This window comes from Salvelinus fontinalis, chromosome 29 (assembly GCF_029448725.1).
Source record: "Salvelinus fontinalis isolate EN_2023a chromosome 29, ASM2944872v1, whole genome shotgun sequence".
NCBI lineage: Eukaryota > Metazoa > Chordata > Actinopteri > Salmoniformes > Salmonidae > Salvelinus > Salvelinus fontinalis.
The window spans coordinates 12,408,287-12,427,780 of NC_074693.1; the positions used below are offsets into that span (position 1 = coordinate 12,408,287).

The following is a 19,494-nucleotide window of genomic DNA, read 5'->3' on the forward strand; positions in this document are numbered from 1 at the left end:
GATGGGGTGGATTAAAAACAAATGTTTAATGATTGGGGTAAGGACAGTGGATTTACCATTATCTTTGGTTTATAATTAATACTTTTGGATTGCTGATTAAGATGTAGCATAGTGAATGCTAACGAAATGAACACTTTGTTTTCCAGAAGAGTAGGGGGTTTGATTATCTCTCGTTGGAATGTTCCCTGAGATTGTGGTATTGGGGAGAGCAGTTAATGATATTCAGCAGTTTTAAGTGTAAAAGGTTCTGGATTAGAAACGGAGTTCCCAGATAAGACCTGTTCATGACACACACACACACACACACACACACACACACACACACACACACCCCCCTTACCGGTTATGAGTATGCGTTAGTGGTGTTGATACTCTGGGATTTATTTTGTGTGGGGTTTTATCAATTTGGTTTTAAATTGGGTATGCAATTACTGTACTTTATGAGATACCATTATTTCCTTATGGAGTTATCAAGAGTTGTAATTCTAAGTTGATTGGTTATTCGAATTGGTATATTTTTGATGGAACATGTTTTTGAATCACAATGTGAATCATGTGTTTCGACGGGGAAATTACTAGTTCCCTGGGGCACTGGTCTTTGGGTAAATACACAAATGTATTTTGTTCAGTCTGCATATAGAAGGAAAAATACACTGCTCAAAAAAATAAAGGGAACACTTAAACAACACAATGTAACTCCAAGTCAATCACACTTCTGTGAAATCAAACTGTCCACTTAGGAAGCAACACTGATTGACAATAAATTTCACATGCTGTTGTGCAAATGGAATAGACAAAAGGTGGATATTATAGGCAATTAGCAAGACACCCCCCAAAACAGGAGTGATTCTGCAGGTAGTGACCACAGACCACTTCTCAGATCCTATGCTTCCTGGCTGATGTTTTGGTCACTTTTGAATGCTGGCGGTGCTCTCACTCTAGTGGTAGCATGAGACGGAGTCTACAACCCACACAAGTGGCTCAGGTAGTGCAGTTCATCCAGGATGGCACATCAATGCGAACTGTGGCAAAAAGGTTTGCTGTGTCTGTCAGCGTAGTGTCCAGAGCATAAAGGCGCTACCAGGAGACAGGCCAGTACATCAGGAGACGTGGAGGAGGCCGTAGGAGGGCAACAACCCAGCAGCAGGACCGCTACCTCCGACTTTGTGCAAGGAGGTGCACTGCCAGCGCCCTGCAAAATGACCTCCAGCAGGCCACAAATGTGCATGTGTCTGCTCAAACGGTCAGAAACAGAAACCATGAGGGTGGTATGAGGGCCCGATGTCCACAGGTGGGGGTTGTGCTTACAGCCCAACACCGTGCAGGACGTTTGGCATTTGCCAGAGAACACCAAGATTGGCAAATTCGCCACTGGCGCCCTGTGCTCTTCACAGATGAAAGCAGGTTCACACTGAGGACATGAGCACATGTGACAGACGTGACAGAGTCTGGAGACGCCGTGGAGAACTTTCTGCTGCCTGCAACATCCTCCAGCATGACCGGTTTACCGATGGGTCAGTCATGGTGTGGGGTGGCATTTCTTTGTGGGGCCGCACAGCCCTCCATGTGCTCGCCAGAGGTAGCCTGACTGCCATTAGGTACCGAGATGAGATCCTCAGACCCCTTGTGAGACCATATGCTGACACATGCACATTTGTGGCCTGCTGGAGGTCATTTTGCAGGGCGCTGGTAGTGCTCCTCCTTGCACAAAGGCGGAGGTAGCGGTCCTGCTGGTGGGGTGTTGCCCTCCCACAGCCTCCTCCACGTCTCGTGATGTACTGGCCTGTCTCCTGGTAGCGCCTCCATGCTCTGGACACTACGCTGACAGACACAGCAAACCTTTTTGCCACAGCTCGCATTGATGTGCCATCCTGGATGAACTGCACTACCTGAGCCACTTGTGTGGGTTGTAGACTCCGTCTCATGCTACCACTAGAGTGAGAGCACCGCCAGCATTCAAAAGTGACCAAAACATCAGCCAGGAAGCATAGGAACTGAGAAGTGGTCTGTGGTCACCACCTGCAGAATCACTCCTGTTTTGGGGGGTGTCTTGCTAATTGCCTATAATTTCCACCTTTTGTCTATTCCATTTGCACAACAGCATGTGAATTTTATTGTCAATCAGTGTTGCTTCCTAAGTGGACAGTTTGATTTCACAGAAGTGTGATTGACTTGGAGTTACATTGTGTTGTTTAAGTGTTCCCTTTATTTTTTTGAGCAGTGTATATGTTAATGAGCGTCACACTTCTCGTGGGCTAAAGGAAGAGTGGACCAAGGTGCAGCGTTTAAAGTGTTCATGATTTAATCCAACAAACCAATCGAACAAAAACAACAAACAGGAGAACGAAAGCGAACAGGTCTGTCAGGCAAACAAAACAGCTAAACCGAAAAATAACTACCCACAAAAACCATGTTGGAAAATGCTACCTAAGTATGGTTCTCAATCAGCGACAACGATAGACAGCTGCCTCTGATTGAGAACCACACCCGGCCAAACAACAAAGAAATACAAAACATAGAAAATTAACATAGAAAGCCCACCCAAATCACACCCTGACCAACCCAAAAGAGACATAAAAAGATCTCTACGGTCAGGGCGTGACAAAGAGGGTTGACAGTTACTCCAAATGGATTGTGATATGTGAATTGATGATTTAATTTTTTGTCTTTGTATCGATACAAATTTCACCAGATTGGGTCTACTGTATTGTTGGGTTAGGGTGTTAACTCCCTGATCTGGTAACTCTTCAGAGAGGTCAGCAGTAAAAGAAGGGAGTATGAACAAATTTTGACAATGGTTGTTTCAACAGTAAACAGTATGTTGTTATGCTCTTTGACATTTGTCGTAGAGATAATGTTATTAAGAAAACTGGGAATGTAATAATTTGTCATATAGTCAATGCTTGTCTGGATTTCTTGAATCAGAAATGAATAGAACTAAACTGTTGTTCTGATCTGTCAAGGTTATCATGGAAGGTGACGTCCGATCATGTCTTAATGCATGTAGGAATAATTGATGACAAACAGTGTGTGTGAAACTGAAATCCCTCCCTAACCGGCTGAAGAAAGAGCAACAAAGGCGTTCAATGCGAAAGTGATTTTAAACACTCCAATCTGAGTCAGAGCCATGAACCTGGGTACGGGCGTCAGGAGTGCGCCATGAGTCCGGAGACCGCGCATATGAAGTGAGCATGGAGAGAGATTACATTCAAACTTCTCTCATGCTCCTGGTGTACTGGTGAGAGAAATGGACCAGACAGAATGGTGGTAGTGGCTCAGGTGAGAGGCTTGTGTACGTGGGAAAAACAGATTACTTTATATTGAAATCGGGACATTACCAAGGGCCATCAAATGTGACAGGCAAGAGTTACATATGTGCCGTTGGGAAGGAGGAAGTGTCTGGGAGGAGGGCGGGTGGGGGGTGGTATTGAGGATGGTTTACACACTGAGAACAATTTCGACAAAGAATGCATTGAGATACCGATCTTTCCTTACCATGCCACTCGCAACAGGAAACCAGGGACAAAAGGGGGGTTGTGATGAGAAGAGTCATTATCAGCAATAAAAGGCCCCGTTTATAAATGTACATTCTAACCGTGATGATGTGTGCCAGGTTGAGAAGCTCAAATTTACGTGATAGACTCAAAGTAAAGCACTAAGGACTGTAATTTAAAATTTGACTTGGATAATGTATAAAATGTTTTAGTTATGATTCAGCTACAGCGAGAGAGAGTTGCTCTCAAACTGTGAGGGGTGGGTGCACTGCCCAAATGTATTATGCCTAGGGAGTCTCTAGAAACCTTATCTTTAAGTGTCCTCTGACAGGGAGGTTATTAGAGAACTCACTGGATGATAGATTGGTTCAAAAATCATTTCTTGTTAAAATAAATTACCATGTCATCAGAATTGTAATGTTAAATCGCGGTTGGGGTGGTGTTCTTTGGCTTACAAGCCTCCCCTTTTTTCTCCAAACATAACGATGGTCATTTTTGCCAAACAGTTCTATTTTTGTTTCATCAGACCAGAGGATGTTTCTCCAAAAAGTACAATCTTTGTTCCTATGTGCAGTTGCAAACCGTAGTCTGGCTTTTAAGTGGCGGTTTTGGAGCAGAGGCTTCTCCCGTGCTGAGCGGCCATTCAGGTTATGTCAATATAGGACTCGTTTTAATGTGGATATAGATACTTTTGTACCTGTTTCCTCCAGCATCTTCACAAGGTCCTTGTGTTTTTTAGGTCTTAGCTGATTTCTTTTGATTTTTCCCATGATGTCAAGCGAAGAGGCACTGAGTTTGAAGGTAGGCCTTGAAATACATCTACAGGTACACCTCCAATTGACTCAAATGATGTCAATTAGCCTATCAGAAGCTTCTAAAGCCATGACATAATTTTCTGAAATTTTCCAAGCTGTTTTAAGGCACAGTCAACTTAGTGTATGTAAACTTCTGACCCACTGGAATTGTGATACAGTGAATAATAAGTGAAATAATCTGTCTGTAAACAATTGTTGGAAAATTGACTTGTGTCGTGCACAAAGTAGATGTCCTAACCGACTTGCCAAAACTATAGTTTGTTAACAAGAAATTTGTGGAGTGGTTGAAAAACGAGTTTTAATGACTCCAACCTAAGTGTATGTAAACTTCCGACTTCAACTGTATATTGTTACTGGAGATAGCTTTGTAGGGAGACAGAGGACAGTTAACTGAGCACAATATAGGGTATATTATGAGTTCAATTGATGCTACACAGAACCAGATCATGGTGAAAGTAGAAGAGATAGTCACGGCATTTCAGACACTATTGTCAACATTCAAGAAACCTGTGACTCAGAGTTTTGTTAGGTTGGATATTCTTCCAACTTCATCTCTTCCCCATTCATAACAACCGGTGAACACTTGACAGATTCCATGCAGTAGTTACTCACGGCAGTCGCTGTAGGGACAGTAATTAAAGGAGGCTATAGTAACAGCATGGAATGGGACTACGGTATAAATGAGGGAGTTTGAGGTATGCATCATGGGCATTACTTTAGTAGCATTGTTGGGATATCAGTTTATGAGGACTCATGTCACATGGCTTGGTAGCTGGTAACTGGGAGACCGATGGGAGAACCGGGGGCTGTTAGTCATGTCACAAATGAGTGATCTTGCCATAAATGGGAGAGTCTACGTCGTCAGGAAATGACCCATGCGCTGCAGTGTGTATATTCCCTAGTGGAAGCGGCACATGAGGAGCAAGAGATAACCGAGGGCACGGGCTGAATTCTGGAGAATAAGTGCACACACAGTCCTCCTTACAGCACCTGCAGCAGTAAAGATCGTCATGTCTCTCCTCGGTGGGTGCATAGCTGTCACGTGAAGTGAGGTCCAGCTGCATAATGGGTGAGCTTGAAGACACCATGACAGAGGAAGCGGAGCTAATGAGAGAGAGAGACTAGATTCCTCTGTAGACATACAGATGGGTCGGGTCTGGAAGCTACTTTAACCCGCCATAAAGATACAATGTTTAGCGAGAAGGAGGAGACTCCACCCAAAGTGGGGTACAAATACCACCACTACTGTAAACATGATTTTGTCGATTCAGCTGTTCGATCCATTGGGAAGAATAAAGTTAGTTTAAGCTTTCACAGTGTCCGCTGAGTTCTAACTCTGATAATTAGAACCTAACAGTAGGACTCAAAAGAGGACTGAACAGTGTACAGAGCATTCGGAAAGTATTCAGACCCTTTGACTTTTTCCACATTTTGTTACGTTACAGCCTTATTCTAAAATGAATTAAATTGTTTTTTCCCCTCATCAATCTACACACAATACCTCATAATGACAAAGTGAAAACAGGTTTTTAGACATTTTTGCAAATGTATTAAAAACAAATACCTTATTTACATAAGTATTCAGACCCTTTGCTATGAGACTCGAAATTGTCCTCAGGTGCATCCTGTTTCCATTGATCGTCCTTGAGATGGTTCTACAACTTGGAGTCCACTTGTGGTAAATTAAATTGATTGGACATGATTTGGAAAGGCACACACCTGTCTATATAAAGCTCCCACAGTTGACAGTGCATGTCAGAGCAAAAACCAAGCCATGAATTGTCCGTAGAGCTCCGAGACAGGATTGTGTCAAGGCACAGATCTGGGGATGGGTACCAAAAACATTTTTGCAACATTAAAGGTCCCCAAGAACACAGGGGCCTCCATCATTCTTAAATGGAAAAAGTTTGGAACCACCAAGACACTTCCTAGAGCTGGCCGCCCAGCCAAACTGAGCATTTGGGGGAGTAGGGCCTTGGTCAGGGAGGTGACCAAGAACCAGACGGTCACTGACAGAGCTCCAGAGTTCCTCTGTGGAGATGGGAGAACCTTCCGGAAGGACAACCATCTCTGCAGCACTCCACCAATCAGGCCTTTATGGTAGAGTGGCTAGATGGAAGCCACTCCTCAGTAAAAGGCACATGACAGTCCGCTTGGAGTTTGCCAAAAGGCACCTAAAGACTCACAGATCATGAGAAACAAGATTCTCTGGTCTGATGAAACCAAGATTGAACTATTTGGCCTGAATGCCAAACATCACATCTGGAGGAAACATGGCACCATCCCTACGGTGAAGCATGGTGGTGGCAGCATCATGCTGTGGGGATGTTTTCAGCGGCAGGGACTGGGAGACTAGTCAGGATTGAGAGAAAGATGAACGGAGTAAAGTACAGAGAGATCCTTGATGAAAACCTGATCCAGCACGCTCTGGACCTCAGACTGGAACGAAGGTTCACCTTCCAACAGGACAACAACCCTAAGCACACAGCCAAGACAACACAGGAGTGGCTGTTTTTTCTTTGTCGTTATGGGGTAGATTGATGAGAGGGGAAAAAAACATTTAATCAATTTTAGAATAAGGCTGTAATGTAACAAAATGTGGAAAAAGTCAAGAGGTCTGAATACTTTCCGAATGCACTGTAGCTGAGTAACAGAACGAGCAGAAGAGTTTGGCTGGAATCTTGTCCACTCCAGTTAGAACATCCAAACTGCTGGAACTGCTGGAATCTTGTCCACACCAGTGATGATAACATCTAAACTGCTTGTCCACACGAGTGATGATAACATCCAAACTGCTGGAATATTGTCCACACCAGTGATGATAACATCCAAACTGCTGGAATCTTGTCCACACCAGTGATGATAACATCTAAACTGCTGGAATCTTGTCCACACCAGTGATGATAACATCCAAACTGCTGGAATCTTGTCCACACTAGTGATGATAACATCCAAACTGCTGGTATCTTGTCCACACCAGTGATGATAACATCTAAACTGCTGGTATCTTGTCCACACCAGTGATGATAACATCCAAACTGCTGGAATCTTGTCCACACCAGTGATGATAACATCTGAACTGCTGGTATCTTGTCCACACCAGTGATGATAACATCCAAACTGCTGGAATCTTGTCCACACCAGTGATGATAACATCCAAACTGCTGGAATCTTGTCCACACCAGTGATGATAACATCCAAACTGCTGGTATCTTGTCCAAACCAGTGATGATAACGTCCAAACTGCTGGTACTGCTCAGGAAGAAGTAAACGATACCACCTGGTGGTGTGAAACAGTACTAGTCAACATGATGACTTGTCCCCTACCTGTTTGACGTTGTCACTGAGGAAGACAAAGTAAACAGTACTAGTCAACATGATGACATGTCCCCTACCTGTTTGACGTTGTCACTGAGGAAGACAAAGTAGACAGTACTAGTCAACATGATGACATGTCCCCTACCTGTTTGACGTTATCACTGAGGAAGACAAAGTAGACAGTACTAGTCAACATGATGACATGTCCCCTACCTGTTTGACGTTATCACTGAGGAAGACAAAGTAGACACAGCAGAAACCCAGCTGGGTGATGATCAGAAACACGTTAACTATCCGCCTGAAGGAAAACAGGGACAAGGACACAAATAAACATTGGTCCTAAACATTAGAGGGGACTGAAAACACCAGATATTAAACCAAACACTAATTGAATAAGGTGAAAACACAAGCCATAATATAGAAGACTTATTACAGAATACATTTCATATGATTCATACCCTTCCTGTAGGTTCTTCTACAGTAACTACTGTAGACACATTCTACTGTAGACACATTCTACATATATTTACCTCCCCCATATTGAGTGCCTTCTCAGCCACGAGACATTCTCCATACCATACTGCACAGCATCACCATAGTCCAGAAAGGGCTTGTTCAACCTAGAACAGAGGGAACATCACTCAGAAGAGGCTTGTTCAACCTAGAACAGAGGGAACGGCACTCAGAAAGGGCTTGTTCAACCTAGAGCAGAGGGAACGTCACTCAGAAGAGGCTTGTTCAACCTAGAACAGAGGGAACGTCACTCAGAAAGGGCTTGTTCAACCTAGAACAGAGGGAACGTCACTCAGAAGAGGCTTGTTCAACCTAGAACAGAGGGAACGTCACTCAGAAAGGGCTTGTTCAACCTAGAACAGAGGGAACGTCACTCAGAAAGGGCTTGTTCAACCTAGAACAGAGGGAACGTCACTCAGAAGAGGCTTGTTCAACCTAGAACAGAGGGAACGTCACTCAGAAGAGGCTTGTTCAACCTAGAACAGAGGGAACGTCACTCAGAAGAGGCTTGTTCAACCTAGAACAGAGGGAACGTCACTCAGAAGAGGCTTGTTCAACCTAGAACAGAAGGAACGTCACTCAGAAGAGGCTTGTTCAACCTAGAACAGAGGGAACGTCACTCAGAAAGGGCTTGTTCAACCTAGAACAGAGGGAACGTCACTCAGAAGAGGCTTGTTCAACCTAGAACAGAGGGAACGTCACTCAGAAAGGGCTTGTTCAACCTAGAACAGAGGGAACGTCACTCAGAAAGGGCTTGTTCAACCTAGAGCAGAGGGAACGTCACTCAGAAGAGGCTTGTTCAACCTAGAACAGAGGGAACGTCACTCAGAAGAGGCTTGTTCAACCTAGAACAGAGGGAACGTCACTCAGAAGAGGCTTGTTCAACCTAGAACAGAAGGAACGTCACTCAGAAGAGGCTTGTTCAACCTAGAACAGAGGGAACGTCACTCAGAAAGGGCTTGTTCAACCTAGAACAGAGGGAACGTCACTCAGAAAGGGCTTGTTCAACCTAGAGCAGAGGGAACGTCACTCAGAAAGGGCTTGTTCAACCTAGAACAGAGGGAACGTCACTCAGAAAGGGCTTGTTCAACCTAGAACAGAGGGAACGTCACTCAGAAGAGGCTTGTTCAACCTAGAACAGAGGGAACGTCACTCAGGGCCCTGATTCAGATCTGGGATCAGGTCTCCTCTGTCCATGTAACCTTATTAATTTTGGTCTGAATGGAAAAACTCAATATGGGCCCAGATTTCAACGACCACACAACTTGAAACAACCGTCAATAAAATGACCATACACGGTGACCATACCCCGTGTACACGAAATGTGACCGTGTTACTTCAACTGGGGCCTGGTACCTGGTCACTAGTGTGAGGAACCTGACAGACAGGTTAGTGATATGACATTATTCACCTGTTTGATTGTGTAATAGAGAACAGGGTTGTGAACGATGGATGTAGAGTATCCAACGCAAACTGAAATCTAGGGTGCATTCACATCGTGCTCATTTAGTTTCAGTTTGCTTGATTTACAACATAAAAAACGGTTTTCACTTCTCCTACAAAAGGAGACTAACCGCACTAGTTCAACAACATAACTTACAGTCTGAACACACCCATAAGGGTGTTACTAGAACATAGTGGACTGACGACTGGCTTGGTTTGTTTCATTAAAACATCCTGCTTCATCCAATGCTAAGCTTGATGGCATCGCTGCATCGTGGTGACATTGACTTAGATAGCCTATGAACTGAACACATTTCAACAGTCCAGTTGCCAGGACAACGTGAGAGATGTCCTCATAGACGTCAAACTCAAAAAAGGAAGTGCATAATGTGAAAGTGCTGTACTTCTCTTCTTGATTCAAACCAAACTGGGAAAAAATATATAAAATGCAATGTGCTACAATTTCAAAGATTTTACTGAGTTACAGTTCATAAAGGGAAATCAGTCCGTTGAAATAAATTCAATAAGCCCCTGTAGAATCAGCTTCTTGATATGCCACACATGTCAGGTGGATGGATTATCTTGGCAAAGGAGAAATGCTCACTAACAGGGATGTCAACAAATTTTTACACATAATTTTAGAGAAAGCTTTTTGTGCATATGTAGCATTTCTGGGATCTTTTATTTCAGCTCATGAAACATGGGACAAACACTTTACATATTGAGTTTATATTTTTGCTCAGTATAGCTGTACAACAGTATCCACACCAATTGGATCTGTTTATGGGGCTCCCGAGTGGCACAGCGGTCTAAGGCACTGTGATTGAGGCGTCACTACAGACACCCTGGTTCAAATCCAGACTGTATCACAACCGGCCGTGATTGGGAGTCCGAGTTTGGCTGGGGTAGGCCGTCATCGTAAATAAGAATTTGTTCTTAAGTTCTTAACTGACTTGCATAGTTAAATAAAATAAAAATATATATAATTATGGAACAACTGAGAAGTGCTGCAGACCAAAGGAGTGGGAAAGGCTCCACTTACTTTGCACTGAGGTGGTGGGAACATTTTGCAAGCAGATTCATACAGTGGACTGCTATTATCCCCATGGCAAACAGACTCAGAGGTCCTAACTGGAAAGAAAGAGAGAAGACAGTGTCATTAGGTGTCGTCCCGTTAGGATTGTGAGTTTCTGAGTTCCTGACAGCCAGAGGTAGGCCTAGCAGCCCTGTACCGATGGTTCCCCTTCTAACCCTAACCCTTACCACAAGACCTGCGTTCCTGACAGCCAGAGGTAGGCCTAGCAGCCCTGTACCAATGGTTCCCCTTCTAACCCTAACCCTTACCACAAGGGCTGCGTTCCTGACAGCCAGAGGTAGGCCTAACAGTCCTGTACCGATGGTTCCCCTTCTAACCCTAACCCTTACCACAAGGGCTGCGTTCCTGACAGCCAGAGGTAGGCCTAACAGTCCTGTACCGATGGTTCCCCTTCTAACCCTAACCCTTACCACAAGGCCTGCGTTCCTGACAGCCAGAGGTAGGCCTAGCAGTCCTGTACCGATGTTCCCTTTCAGGAGGTGGATCAGGGTCTGTAAAAAACTACAACATAACAAATCAAACATGATCAGCGTCAAATCACATCACTTAACGCAATAATGTCACCAAACAATTATGAACACAGTGTCTCATACGCTCTCATATAATCAGCTCTTTGTATGGGGCATCAGGTCTCAGGGTGGAAACTGTGCTGCTAGGGATTGACTGTGCTGCTAGGGATTGACTGTGCTGCTAGGGATTGACTGTGCTGCTAGGGATTGACTGTGCTGCTAGGGATTGACTGTGCTGCTAGGGATTGACTGTGCTGCTAGGGATTGACTGTGCTGCTAGGGATTGACTGTGCTGCTAGGGATTGACTGTGCTGCTAGGGATTGACTGTGCTGCTAGGGATTGACTGTGCTGCTAGGGATTGACTGTGCTGCTAGGGATTGACTTGGACTTGGATACAACAATACAAGTTAAGCTCTTTGATTTTGTATTGACCAAGAGCTGGAATGAAAAAAAGAGATATATATGCATGTAACATAACCGTACTTACGAAGTCCCTGTTTGGCCTCCAATTCTCTCGTATCGAGAATCAGGTCTGGGGGGCAGAGGTGGAGAAGGACAGAGAACATCCTCCTCGGAGGTGCTCGCTGATATCCTGGAGAGAACTGGACCTGGGCCTGCAATACGGGGACACACAGTTGTTCCTACAGTTAGATTGGTACAACGGCAACTTTAATAATACTTTATATTCAATCACAAACATTCCCCAGTCAGAAGAATGTCTTAATTCTGCTGCTGAGATGACAGATTCTGCTACATTACTTCATACTGTAGATAGTAGGGTTGTACTACACAGAATCCCCACAGAAGGCCCAAAGTTCTAGCCATAATCAGTCTGCTAGGCTGGGCCCTGGTTTGTTGACACAAACAAAGCAGTGTTAGCTAATGATCATCCACAAACAAGACACTTTAGGCTACTTCTCATCCAAAAGAAAAACACTGAATGGAAAGTAATGAAATACATTATATCAGAAGAAAATAGCCTCTGTATGTGGAAAAATTAGTGATTTGATTAGATAACACGTTACATTAGTTTCCTGGATATGTTCACTAGGCAAATGTCAGGAATAGACATGATCTTCTTCTACATGTCAGAGAATCTTGTTTGTCCTACATAATATATTGCAAATCAGCACATTCCACAACGTTGAGCCCTGCTGAATGCAGCCCAGGGCCTGTATTCATGAAGCTACTCAGAGTAGGAGTACTATTTCTAGCATAAAATAATATATCAGCCTCCTGCTCATTCGGAGACACCGGTAGTAGATGAGCAGTCCTACTCTGAGACACTATGAATGCAGGCCTCTGTTCTGACTAAACAGAGCCATGGGGTTTCAAATTCAATACCGTCTTGACGATGGTCAGGGTCGGAGGTCATGATTGGTCAGCTGGCGCTGGCTGGATCCTCCTGTTGCCTCTCGGATTCCTCCTCCAGAGACACTGTGGACAATGTAATGGTAGTTCATTCCATGCTAAACTCACCAAAAAAAAGAAATGTCCTCTCACTGTCAACTGCGTTTATTTTCAGCAAACTTAACATGTGTAAATATATTTGTATGAACATAACAAGATTCAACAATTGAGGCATAAACTGAACAAGTTCCACAGACATGTGACTAACAGAAATGGAATAATGTGTCCCTGAACAAGGGGGGGTGGTTCAAAATCAAAAGGAACAGTCAGTATCTGGTGTGGCCACCAGCTGCATTAAGTACTATAGTGCATCCCCTCCTGGACTGCACCAGATTTGCATGGACTGCACCAGATTTGCCAGTTATTGCTGTGAGATGTTACTCCACACTTCCACCAAGGCACCTGCAAGTTCCCGGACATTTCTGGGAAGGAATGGCCCTTGCCCTCATCCTCCGATCCAACAGGTCCTAGGCGTGCCCAATGGGATTGGTACAGACATTGCAATTAATTGCACTGGCCACATCTGCAGTCCTCATGCCTCCTTGCAGCATGCCCAAGGCACGTTCACGCAGATGAGCAGGGACCCTGGGCATCTTTATTTTGGTGTTTTTTAGAGTCCGTAGAAAGGCCTCTTTAGTGTCCTAAGTTTTCATAACTGTGACCTTAATTGCCTACCGTCTGTAAGTAGTTAGTGTCTTAACGACCGTTCCACAGGTGCATGTTCATTAATTGTTTATGGTTCATTGAACAAGCATAGGAAACAGTGTTTAAACCCTTTACAATGAAGATCTGTGAAGTTATTTTGATTTTTACAAATTATCTTTGATAGACAGGGTCCTGAAAAAGGGACGTTTTCGTTTTCGCTGAGTTTATAAATGGTCTACCAGATATCAGACCTCAAGCACCAGCAGTGTTCTTAACTGGAGAAACCTAGAACTGCTGGAGTCGAGGCTAGTTCTATGCTATTACTGTACAGTCGGATTCTGACTGCGACTGCCAAACAACCTTGAAATTACAATTGCTGTTCTGAAAAGGCAACGAGACAGGCTACATTCTTTCTGTTCTCCTGTACTGAAAAGGCAACGAGGCAGGCTACATTCTTTCTGTTCTCCTGTACTGAAGAGACAACGAGGCAGGCTACATTCTGTTCTCCTGTACTGAAAAGGCAACGAGGCAGGCTACATTCTGTACTCCTGTACTGAAGAGACAACGAGGCAGGCTACATTCTGTTCTACTGTACTGAAGAGACAACGAGGCAGGCTACATTCTGTTCTGTTCTACTGTACTGAAGAGACAACGAGGCAGGCTACATTCTGTTTTACTGGGAGTGTGACTTTTAATATTTTGTTGTCTCTCTCGTGCGACAACATCCCAGGGCTTGGTTTAACTTCAACTTCTTTGTCAACACATGTAGGCCTATGCACACACACACACACGTACCAATCCGTCCGTTCCTCCCTCAGGGGAGTGGTGGACAGTAAGTTATTAGTAGCACAACGTGCTACCATGTGTGCTGAAGAACAACTTAGACAATTAGCAAGTAGTCAAGTCAGTTTTATTGGCTATTAGGCCTAATCAATAGATTATTTTTACACTATCAAGTGCAGTTCTTTTTTTCTTGTCGCTGGATCGAAGAAAAATGATCTTGCATTGAAGATGCATAGCTAGGACATGATACCATTCTGGGAAATAGCTAGGAGATTCTATTCATAGCCTAACCTGTTGCCGTCATGAAGCAATTCAATTTGCTGAATGTTGTCAGTATTTATTTACATTGTTGCAGGTTATGTTAAAAACGCAAATAAGCTGATTTCTTCTGACACGGAAAATGCCAAAGTCATGCATAGTTCTACTAACGATGCAAAAGAAACACAGCACTGGAGCTCTTATACAGACAGTGAGTCCAGACCTCACAGACTCTCTCTTATACAGACAGTGAGTCCAGACCTTATAGACTCTCTCTTATACAGACAGTGAGTCCAGACCTTATAGACTCTCTCTTATACAGACAGTGAGTCCAGACCTTATAGACTCTCTCTTATACAGATAGTGAGTCCAGACCTTATAGACTCTCTCTTATACAGACAGTGAGTCCAGACTTTACAGATTCTACAAGTGTTTGGAACTCTATTACAGGGATGAGCACCATTCTTCCACAATAAATTCCATCAAATGTTGTCAGGTTGAGGTTTATTGTCATGAGTCTTGCCCTGGAGGTAGAACTGAGCGATTTCCGCTTGATAGGCCAGCTGCAAAGTCAAACGTGTCTGTTGTAAAAACTGATGAGCAGTGTGGTTAACATTAGGGTTAAGGTTAGGTTAACAATATGATTTTATGACAACTCTGCATTGCTGCCTCCAGGGCACGTCTCATGAGCAGTGTGGTTAACGTTAGGGTTAGGTGAAAAAAATCTAATTTTATGACAACTCTGCATTGCTGCTTCCAGGGCAAGACTCATGACAAGAATTATAAACAGGTTCAGCCCCTGGTTTGACCGTGACCTTTCAGAGTTACTCCACCTCAAGAATTGCATTTGGCTAAAGGCTCGGCACACGCATACTCAGGCTGACTGGCTATCGTTCAGGCAAATGAGAAATAAGTGCACTCAGGCTATCCGGAAGGCCAAAGTTAGTTACTTTAAGGAAAAGTTCTCTCTCTGTGGGTCTAACCCCAAGAAGTTCTGGAAAACAATTAAGGAAGAAAGGGTCTAAACCATCTGACCCAGATGTTTTTTGGGGGTCAAGTTTCAGGAGCTCCTTTAGCATCTCGGAATCAGTGACCTGCAGGGAGAAAATGTGTAGTGGGGCAGGGGAAAAAGACGGAGAAGCATCGGGGATAGTCACAATAGAAGGGGTGGGAGATGAGGAAATGTTGGATCGGCAAGGAGGCATGGCTGAGTCAAATAGGAATCCTGACTTAATGAAGTGGTGATTAAAGAGCTCAGCCATGTGCTTATTATCAGTAACAACCACATCATCAACTTTAAGGGACATGAGCAGCTGTGAGGAGGAGGGTTTATTCTCCAGGTCTTTAACTTTTTAGTGACAGGGGGCAGTATTCGGAAATTCTGATGAATGACGTGCCCAAAGTAAACTGCCTGTTACTCAGGCCCAGAAGCTAGGATATGCATATAATTGGTAGATTTGGATAGAAAACACTCTAAAGTTTCCAAAACTGTTCAAAAAATATGTCTGTGAGTATAACAGAACTGATATGGCAGGCAAAACCCGAGGACAATCCATCCAGAAATTGTTTTTTTTTCAGCTCACCTCTGATTACAATGGCTGGGAATGGGAAAATAAAAGGAAGTCCTCCCAGATTGCAGTTCATAGGGCTTCCACTAGATGTCAACAGTCTTTAGAAAGAGTTTCTGGCTTGTGTTATGAAAAATGAACTCGAATTTGTAGTTTTTCTAAGTGGCTCCCATTTTGGCTGTAGTGTTTGTAGCGCGTTCCGGTGAGTGTGCGTACTTCGTTATTTATCTCCGCTAATGGTCTCCGGTATTCTCCGTCTAAAATTGTATCGTTTATTTACATAATAAAGGTACCTGAGGATTGATTAGAAACGTTGTTTGACTTGTTTAGAAGTTTATTGGTAACTTACGGGATTCATTTTGTATGCATTTTGACACCGGTGGATTACTGAGTCAAGCGCGCCATTGAAACTTACTTTTTGGGATATAAAGAAGGACTTTATCGAACAAAAGGACCATTTGTTATATAGCTGGGACCCTTGTGATTGCAACCAGATGAAGATCTTCAAAGGTAAGTGATTTATTTTATCGCTATTTCTGACTTTCGTGACGCATCTGCTTGGTTGGAAAATGTATGTTACATGCTTTTGTACGCGGGGCGCTGTCCTCAGAAAATCGCATGGTGTGCTTTCGCCATAAAGCCTTTTTGAAATCTGACAACGCGGCTGGATTAACAAGAAGTTAAGCTTTTAAATTATGTATGACACTTGAATGTTTAATATTACGATTTCTGTAATTTGAATTTGGTGCTCTGCAATTCCACCGGATGTTGGCCAGGTGGGACGGTAGCGTCCCAATGATCCGTAAGAAGTTCCTTCTCTAGGATAGGGGGCAGCATTATCACGTTTGTATGAAAAGCATACCCAAATTCAACTGCCAGCTATTCATCCCCAGAAGATAAGATATGCATATTATTAGTAGATTTGGATAGAAAACACTCTAAAGTTTCTAAAACTGTTTGAATCATGTCTGTGAGTATAACAGAACTGATGTAGCAGGCAAACCCCGAGGACAAACCATTCAGATTTTTTTATTTTTTTGGGGTCACTCTCTTTTCAATGGGTTTTCATTGGGAATCCAGATTTCTAATTGACCTTCTTGCAGTTCCTACCGCTTCCATGTCAACAGTCTTTAGAAATTGGTTGAGGTTTTTTCCTTTGTGTAATGAAGAAGTACGGCCATCTTGAACGAGGGTCACTTGAGGTGTACTGTTAGATAGAGGCGCATGACAAGAACAAGAAAGCTAGCTACAGTTTGTTTTAATCCTGTATTGAACACAGATCATCCCGTCTTCAATTTTATCGATTATTTACGTTAAAAAATACCTAAAGTTGTATTACTAAAGTAAAAAAGTAGTTTGAAATGTTTTGGCAAAGTTTACATGTAACTTTTGAGATATTTTGTAGTCACGTTGCACAAATTGGAACCGGTGTTTTTCTGGATCAAACGCACCAAATAAATTGACATTTTGGATATATATCGATGGAATTTATCGAACAAAAGGACCATTTGTGATGTTTATCAGACATATTGGAGTGCCAACAACTGAAGCTCGTCAAAGGTAAGGCATGAATTATATTTTTATTTCTGTGTTTTGTGTCGCGCCTGCAGGGTTGAAATATGCTTCTCTATCTTTGTTTACTTTGTTGCTATCCTCAGATAATACCATCATTTTCTTTCGCCAAAAAGCCTATTTGAATTCTGACATGTTGGCTGGATTCACAACAAGTGTAGCTTTAATTTGGTGTCTTTCATGTGTGATTTAATGAAAGTTTGATTTTATAGTAATTTATTTGAATTTGTCGCTCTGCATTTTCTCTGGCTTTTGGCCAAGTCAGACAGTAGCGTCCGGCCTAAACTCAGATTTTTGGATATAAATATGAACTTTACCGAAACATACATGTATTGTGTAACATGAAGTCCTATGAGTGTCATCTGATGAAGATCATCAAAGGTTTGTGATGAATTTTATCTCTATTTCTGCTTTTTGTTACTCCTCTCTTTGGCTGGAAAAATGGCTGTGTTTCCTGTGACTTGGCTCTGACCTAACATAATTGTTTGGTGTGCATTCGTCATAAAGCCTATTTGAATTCTGACATGTTGGTGGATTCACAACAAGTGTAGCTTTAATTTGGTATCTTTCATGTGTGATTTCATAAAAGTTAGATTTTTATAGTAATTTATTTGAATTTGTCGCTCTGCATTTTTACTGGCTTTTGGCCAAGTGGGACGTTAGCGTCCCACATATCCCAGAGAAGTTAAGGTTGCGGCCCCAATCATCGCCAAGCCTATCGCCAACCTTTTTAACCAGTCTTTCCTTTCTGGGAAGGTTCCCATTGCTTGGAAGGCAGCCACGGTTCATCCTTTATTTAAAGGGGAGATCAAGCTGATCCTAACTTGTTATAGGCCTATTTCTATTTTGCCCTGTTTAATCAAAAGTTTTGGAAAAACTTGTCAATAATCAACTGACTGGCTTTCTTGATGTCTATAGTATTCTTTCTGGTATGGAATCTGGTTTCCGCTCAGGTTACGAATGTGTCACTGCAACCTTAAAGGTCCTCAATGATGTTACCATTGCCCTTGATTTGAAGCAATATTGTGCTGCTATTTTTCTTGACTTGGCCAAAGCTTTCGATACGGTAGACCATTCCATTCTTGTGGGCCGGCTAAAGAGTATTGGTGTCTCTGAGGGGTCTTTGGGCTGGTTTGCTAACTACCTCTCTCAAAGAGTGCAGGGTATAAAGTCAGAAAATCTGCTGTCTCAGCCACTGCCTGTCACCAAGGGAGTACCCCAACGCTGGATCCTAGGCCCCACTCTCTTCTCAATTTACATCAACAACATAGCTCAGGCAGTAGGATGCACTCTCATCCATGTATATGCAGACGATATAGTCTTCTACTCAGCTGGCCTCTCCCCAGATTGTGTTAAATGCTCTACAACAAAATTTGTTTCTTAGTGTCCAAGCTTTTCTCTAACCTTAACCTTGCTCTGAAAACCTCCAAAACAAAGGTCATGTGGTTTGGTAAGAAGAATGCCCCTCTTCCCAAAGGTGTTATTACTACCTCTGAGGGTTTAGAGCTTGAGGTCGTCACCTCATACAAGTACTTGGGAGTGTGGCTAGACGGTACACTGTCCTTCTCTCAGCACATATCAAAGCTGCAGGCTAAGGTTAAATCTAGACTTGGTTTCCTTTATCGTCATCGCTCCTCTTTCACCCCAGCTGCCAAACTAACCCTGATTCAGATGAAAATCCTACCCATGCTTTATTATGGAGACATAATTTATAGATTTGCAGGTAAGGGTGTTTGAGGGGCTAGATGTTCTACTATTCGGCCATCAGATTAGCCACCAATGCTCCTTATTGGACACATCACTGCACTCTACACTGGTCATCTCTGTATACCCGTGGCAAGACCCACTGGTTGATGCTTATTTATAAAAACCTCTTAGGCCTCACTCCCCCCTATCTGAGATATCTACTGCAGCCCTCATCCTCCACATACAACACCCATTCTGCCAGTCACATTCTGTTAAAGGTCTCCAAAGCACACACATCACTGGGTCGCTCCTCTTTTCAGTTCGCTGCAGCTAGCGACTGGAATGACCTGCAATAAACACTCAATCTCTTCATTCAAAGACTC

General features: G+C 43.2%; 1 protein-coding gene across 3 annotated transcripts in view; it reads right to left on the bottom strand.

Moving 5' to 3' along the window:
- The window catches only part of LOC129827433 (proton-coupled amino acid transporter 1-like), a 124,876-nt gene that overhangs the window by 93,909 nt on the left and 11,473 nt on the right, over positions 1-19,494 (bottom strand). For all 3 annotated transcript variants that reach the window (XM_055888278.1, XM_055888276.1, XM_055888279.1), the window contains exons 2-7: positions 12,534-12,626; positions 11,677-11,803; positions 11,090-11,180; positions 10,626-10,714; positions 8,158-8,247; positions 7,841-7,925 (exon numbers count right to left, since the gene is read on the bottom strand). In XM_055888278.1, the coding sequence (XP_055744253.1) occupies positions 7,841-7,925; positions 8,158-8,247; positions 10,626-10,714; positions 11,090-11,180; positions 11,677-11,803; positions 12,534-12,564 (513 nt within the window). In that variant the 5' untranslated portion in view covers positions 12,565-12,626. The remainder of the gene's footprint in view (positions 1-7,840; positions 7,926-8,157; positions 8,248-10,625; positions 10,715-11,089; positions 11,181-11,676; positions 11,804-12,533; positions 12,627-19,494) is intronic.